Source organism: Electrophorus electricus, chromosome 16 (assembly GCF_041902795.1).
Source record: "Electrophorus electricus isolate QZ-2024a chromosome 16, ASM4190279v1, whole genome shotgun sequence".
In the NCBI taxonomy this organism is placed as follows: Eukaryota; Metazoa; Chordata; class Actinopteri; order Gymnotiformes; family Gymnotidae; genus Electrophorus; species Electrophorus electricus.
The window spans coordinates 25,702,501-25,710,000 of record NC_137512.1 but is presented as its reverse complement, the minus strand read 5'-3'; the positions used below and the strand labels follow the sequence as shown (position 1 = coordinate 25,710,000).

At 50.2% G+C, this 7,500-nt stretch overlaps 1 protein-coding gene across 6 annotated transcripts in view; it reads right to left on the bottom strand.

The window, feature by feature from the left end:
- Positions 1 to 7,500, bottom strand: part of agbl1 (AGBL carboxypeptidase 1) — a 138,221-nt gene that overhangs the window by 75,878 nt on the left and 54,843 nt on the right. For all 6 annotated transcript variants that reach the window (XM_035532453.2, XM_081698608.1, XM_081698609.1 and 3 more), the window contains one exon: positions 4,173 to 4,624. In XM_035532453.2, coding sequence (XP_035388346.1) covers positions 4,173 to 4,624 — 452 coding nt within the window. The remainder of the gene's footprint in view (positions 1 to 4,172; positions 4,625 to 7,500) is intronic.

Genomic DNA, 7,500 nt, shown 5'->3' with positions numbered 1-7,500 from the left:
CACACACACACACACACGCGCGCACAAACACACACGCACGCACAGACACGCACACATACACACGCACACACATACGCATGCATGCACGCACACATGCACACACATACGCACGCGGACACACACACGTACATACACAGGCACACATGCACACACACACACACACACACACACACACACACACACGCGCGCACAAACACACACGCATGCACAGACACGCACACATACACACGCACACATACGCACGCATGCACGCACACACGCACACACATACGCACGCATGCACGCACACACACACAGACACAAACGCACGCGGACACACACACGTACATACACAGGCACACATGCACACACACACAGAGACACACGCATGCACGCACACACACAAACACACACAGACACACAAACACTAAGAACTGAAAAAAATGGATGAAATTTATTTTCTATCATAGTCATGTATGCACCAGTCAATCAATCCGATTGGCCAATCACTCTTCCCACCTAACCTGCACATGACTAATCACTCCTGTCTCCCAGCTCTCTGTCTGATCCTCCAACACTAAGATCAGAAGAATCCAGGCCCATCCAGCAGACAGAGCTCCATCTGTAGATATCCTAACATATACCAAGAATGCCTGCCTGTCTGTAAAATATACACGTCAGATGGAAGCCTTTTAAAAGAGTGGCAGTGGGAAAAAGAAGATCTAAATAACTAAATCAGGGTGTTCCGCCACTCCCTGACAGCTCTGTCCTCTGCTTCCAACATAAAGGCTTTCTCAGAGTGAAAGGGTGTTAATAGAACCAACTGTTTCTTATCTGACCCCTCAGCAAACACAGGAGGCTGTAAATGACTCAGTAAATGTCAGTTCTCACAGGTGGCCCTCCCTCCTTTGCACACGGAAGGCAAAAGAGAAATAAGAAAGAAAAAATGATGTTTAGTAGAAAAAAACTTTTAACCAAAGTGATCAAAATGCAGAAGATACACCTGGGTCAGACAGGACAGGGACACAGGCCAGGAACCAGGGACAGGAACCAGGGACAGGAACCATGGACAGGGACAGGGACAGGCACAGGGACAGGAACCAGGGACAGGGACAGGAACCAGGGACAGGGACAGGGACAGGCACAGGGACAGGAACCAGGGACAGGGACAGGAACCAGGGACAGGAACCAGGGACAGGCACAGGGACAGGCACGGGGACAGGCACAGGGACAGGAACCATGGACAGGGACAGGAACCAGGGACAGGGACTGGGACACAGGCCAGGAACCAGGGACAGGAACCAGAGACAGGTACAGGGACAGGGACAGGGACAGGAACCAGGGACAGGAACCAGGGACAGGAACCAGGGACAGGAACCAGGGACAGGAACCAGGGACAGGGACAGGAACCAGGGACAGGAACCAGGGACAGGCACAGGGACAGGGACAGGGACAGGGACAGGGACAGGGACAGGAACCAGGGACAGGAACCAGGGACAGGGACAGGCACAAGGACAGGAACCAGGGACAGGGACAGGGACAGGGACAGGAACCAGGGACAGGGACAGGGACAGGGACAGGGACAGGAACCAGGGACAGGGACAGGGACAGGGACAGGAACCAGGGACAGGAACCAGGGACAGGAACCAGGGACAGGGACAGGAACCAGGACAGGGACAGGAACCAGGGACAGGAACCAGGGACAGGCACAGGGACAGGGACAGGGACAGGAACCAGGGACAGGAACCAGGGACAGGAACCAGGCACAGGGACAGGCACAGGGACAGGAACCAGGGACAGGGACAGGGACAGGAACCAGGGACAGGGACAGGAACCAGGGACAGGGACAGGGACAGGAACCAGGGACAGGGACAGGGACAGGAACCAGGGACAGGAACCAGGGACAGGGACAGGAACCAGGGACAGGAACCAGGGACAGGGACAGGAACCAGGGACAGGAACCAGGGACAGGCACAGGGACAGGGACAGGAACAGGGACAGGAACAGGGACAGGGACAGGGACAGGAACCAAGGACAGGGACAGGAACCAGGGACAGGAACCAGGGACAGGAACCAGGGACGGGGACAGGGACAGGCACAGGGACAGGGACAGGGACAGGGACAGGAACCAGGGACAGGGACAGGGACAGGGACAGGAACCAGGGACAGGAACCAGGGACAGGAACCAGGGACAGGAACAGGGACAGGGACAGGGACAGGGACAGGAACCAAGGACAGGGACAGGAACCAGGGACAGGAACCAGGGACAGGAACCAGGGACGGGGACAGGGACAGGCACAGGGACAGGAACCAGGGACAGGGACAGGAACCAGGGACAGGGACAGGGACAGGAACCAGGGACAGGCACAGGGACAGGGACAGGAACCAGGGACAGGGACAGGAACCAGGGACAGGAACCAGGGACAGGCACAGGGACAGGCACAGGGACAGGCACAGGGACAGGAACCAGGAACCAGGGACAGGAACCAGGGACAGGGACAGGAACCAGGGACAGGAACCAGGGACAGGGACAGGAACCAGGGACAGGAACCAGGGACAGGGACAGGGACAGGCACAGGGACAGGAACCAGGGACAGGGACAGGAACCAGGGACAGGGACAGGGACAGGGACAGGGACAGGCACAGGGACAGGAACCAGGGACAGGAACCAGGGACAGGGACAGGGACAGGCACAGGGACAGGGACAGGCACAGGGACAGGAACCAGGGACAGGGACAGGGACAGGAACCAGGGACAGGGACAGGCACAGGGACAGGAACCAGGGACAGGGACAGGGACAGGGACAGGCACAGGGACAGGAACCAGGGACAGGCACAGGGACAGGAACCAGGGACAGGGACAGGAACCAGGGACAGGGACAGGGACAGGAACCAGGGACAGGAACAGGGACAGAGCTAGTTAGTGCTCATTCCACAGCTCTCATGTATAGATGGTGTCCACAGACACACACAAACCCATGTGTGCTACGTTCTGAAGGTTCTTCATTCCTATACAACCTCTACTGTGAGGTGACTGACAGGCCCTGACTTTGCCTACCATGACACCTCCCACATGGATGTGCCAGAGCCCATACACTCCTATATACACACCTATACACACCTATACACACCTATACACACCTATACACACTCCTATATACACACCTATACACACTCCTATATACACACCTATACACACACTCCTATATACACTCCTATATACACCTATACACACTCCTATATACACACCTATATACATACCTATATACATACTTATATACACACCTATATACATACCTATATACACACTTATATACACACTTATATACACCTATACACACACTCCTATATACACACCTATATACACCTATATACACACATATACACACTCCTATATACACACCTATATACACATCTATACACACTCCTATACACACACCTATATACACACCTATATACACACCTATATACACACCTATATACACACCTATATACACCTATACACACTCCTATATACACACCTATATACATACCTATATACACACTTATATACACCTATACACACTTATATATACACACTTATATACACCTATACACACTCCTATATACACACCTATACACACACTCCTATATACACTCCTATATACACACCTATATACACCTATACACACTCCTATATACACACCTATATACATACCTATATACATACTTATATACACACCTATATACATACCTATATACACACTTATATACACCTATACACACACTCCTATATACACACCTATATACACCTATACACACTCCTATATACACACCTATATACACACTTATATACACCTATACACACTCCTATACACACTGCTATACACACTCCTATATACACCCCTATACACACTGCTATACACACCTATACACACTCCTATATACACCCCTATATAAACTCCTATACACACTGCTATACACAGTCCTATACACACCCCTGTATATAAAACTATACACACTGCTATAAACACTCCTTTATACACAATACATGTATTTTAAAAAAAACAAAAACAACATTAGCTGCTTAATTGTAAAACCAAATTCAGGATTATTTTCATGTTTTTTTTCTGTTGACTTTATGAACAAAACGCAAATCAAGTTAATTTAACCAAAAGTGTCAAATTCACGGCCAGCAGGGGGCGTGACGTTTACCTCTGAACGTGAGGTTTCCTGGTCTCCATGGGCTCTGGGCCTTGTGGAGGGAGGTGACCCCAGAAGTCAGGAAAGGCCAGAGTGGAGAATGCAGCAATGGACTTGGTGTGGGCGGCCGTGGTGGCGTAGAGCTGGGGGTCGTGGTAGGGGATGGATGCACCATACTGCTCCAACAGCCTGTTCACCATGTTGTCCTCACCCTCCTGCTCACGCACTGGGCTCCAGAGGCACTGACTGCACACGTCCGCGGCCTGGAGAAGCCCGTCTGCCTGGCCCATGACCTGTTCCCCTCCGCCCCCAGGGGAGGAGAGCCTTTTTTGGACAGAGGGAGCAGGAGACTCCCTGGGATGCGCCTGGGCCCGGCTGCAGGTTTGTGTCTTGTTTTCCAGGTCCCCATTCAGAAACCCGCCCTCATCTGAGGTCTTCACGAGCTCAGAGCCCAAGTCCAGATCCTGGAAGATATGTTTGTTCGACCGTTAGAGAGGACGGTAAGACTCTGAAGCCTTGACAAGATGAATCTCTCTTTTAACAGAAGCAGATTGGGGCGTTTCATTACAACTTTATCACATGGTATTAAATCCACCAAATGAAATGTCCCCAGGCGACCTTGTAGCAGACATACAGTGTCCAGAGCATTCAGCAGGTCCCACCAGGGACGAGGGTGTGAACATCAAGTCCAGAAGCAGAGTGAGATTATACAGGGAGAGTTACTGATGAGCACACCGTCCCCAGGAGGACTGGACACTGTCCACCTCGCCGCGTTACAGACCACAGTCAACACAGAGAGCTCATTAACCAATCCAATGCAGTAGGACGTCTCACAACACCTCACGCTGCCACCGTGTGTTTGAATAGCACATTATTGAAGTGTTTTTTAAAAAAGAACTAAATGTGTCTGAAGGAGGAAAAGAAAGACTACAGTTTGCTGAGTGAGTGAACGCAAAGCAGTCGTGTCCCGTCCCAGCAAGTGTGCGTGTGGAACGGCTCCCCTCCCAGTTCCTTCATGCCCCTTCCACTTTCCAAACAACAAACAACAGTAAACAAAAGACTCTACATAATTCAGCAGCGTGATATGGGAACATATTTGTATTCATCAGGAACCTGACAGTGACGTGTAAGATGGCACTGTGATTCGCTCTGGGTGAGGGAAGAGCCGGACTCCACCAAGACAACAACCACCGCGACTTTTTCTCTGGAAATGACAGTTCCTGTTTGAGCTCAGCTCCATTAGCGTAGCCAATCACCTGGCATCTTAGAGATCTGTATGACTGGTGTTTGTGAAAAAAACAAACACTCAATTATACAGCTAACATTTGAATCATCACTGTTGTGCTATTTTTGATGGTCTGGTGAATATAAGAAACATAAGAATTATTCTAAAATAATAACAATGTTTTGTTGTCTTAAGCTGAGTGCTTAAGACAAGACTCTTCAAATGTGTGCACTTTCAACACTGGGCACTAATGTAGGGTCCGGTCTGGGGTCAGCAGCTGACAGGGTCATTGTTAGGGGCAATAGATGCTTCTGAGTCCTTTAAAACCCATCCTGCCCACACCATGCCACTCTAAATCCCCGAGAAGTGTGTAGTGCCTCACTGAAAAGCTCCCACCCAGGGAACAGACATGATGTCAGTACAGAATGGCTCCAACAGTGAGTGGCCTCACCAAGACCACATCAAACTCTCACCTACATCTCACCAGGCCTCACCAAGTGAGTAATGAGCACCAACAACTTGCTCAATCTTAACAGAAGGGGTGGGGGAGGTGGGAGAGGAGGGAGGTGCACTGCCTGTCGAGTGTTTGTTTTCCACAGCCTGTAATTGGCAGGTGGAGCGATGTCTGCGTGTCTATGTGTCTATGTGTCTGCGTGTCTATGTGTCTGCGTGTCTATGTGTCTGCGTGTCTATGTGTCTGCGTGTCTATGTGTCTGCGTGTCTGTGTGTCTGCGTGTCTGTGTGTCTGCGTGTCTGTGTGTCTGTGTGTCTGCGCGTCTGTGTGTCTGCGTGTCTGTGTGTCTGCGTGTCTGTGTCTGCGTGTCTGTGTGTCTATGTGTCTGCGTGTCTGCGTGTCTGTGTCTGCGTGTCTGTGTCTGCGTGTCTGTGTCTGCGTGTCTGCGTGTCTGTCTGCGTGTCTGTCTGCGTGTCTGCGTGTCTGTCTGCGTGTCTGTCTGCGTGTCTGCGTGTCTATGTGTCTGCGTGTCTACGTGTCTATGTGTCTGCGTGTCTATGTGTCTGCGTGTCTATGTGTCTGCGTGTCTATGTGTCTGCGTGTCTATGTGTCTGCGTGTCTGCGTGTCTGCGTGTCTGTGTTTATGTGTCTGCGTGTCTATGTGTTTATGTGTCTGCGTGTCTATGTGTTTATGTGTCTGCGTGTCTGTGTCTGCGTGTCTTTGTGTCTGCGTGTCTATGTGTCTGTGTCTTTGTGTCTGTGTCTTTGTGTCTGTGTCTGTGTCTATGTGTCTGTGTATATGTGTCTGCGTGTCTATGTGTCTGCGTGTCTGCGTGTCTGTGTCTGCGTGTCTATGTGTCTGCGTGTCTATGTGTCTGCGTGTCTATGTGTCTGCGTGTCTATGTGTCTGCGTGTCTGCGTGTCTATGTGTCTATGTATCTGTGTCTATGTGTCTGCATGTCTATGTGTCTATGTGTCTGCGTGTCTGTGTCTATGTGTCTGCGTGTCTGTGTGTCTGCGTGTCTGTGTCTATGTGTCTGCGTGTCTATGTGTCTGTGTCTATGTGTCTATGTGTCTGCGTGTCTATGTGTCTGCGTGTATGTGTCTGCGTGTATGTGTCTGCGTGTATGTGTCTGCGTGTATGTGTCTGCGTGTATGTGTCTGCGTGTCTATGTGTCTGCGTGTCTATGTGTCTGCGTGTCTATGTGTCTGCGTGTCTGCATGTCTATGTGTGTGTGTGTGTGTGTGTGATTAATAGCAGAAAGCTTGTTGTTATGCACAGGCTGTTGTAGATTTGTTTGCATCCACAACACACATGCAGTTCGGACGGCCTGTCCAATTACAGCTATCCCAACATCTAACACATCTGACAATCTGAAGACAACAGCGAAGCAAAAACACCCCCACTCAGGTGGAGAAGAGAACTGAGACAGAACGTTCTCATTTTATGGCCTGACAAAAAACAGATAAATTAATGTAATACTTTAAAAACAATGAATGTCATACGTACAAAAGCACAGAAATGATGCCAGGCCACTATGATCCTGATATATAATGTCATAAGCTTTTATTTGAGGAAGTTTTTTAAATGGCTTTTGTAAAGAGTGGCTCTTGGTCTCCACGTTGTTTCTTGGCGCTGGAACGCGGCCTCATCAATAAAC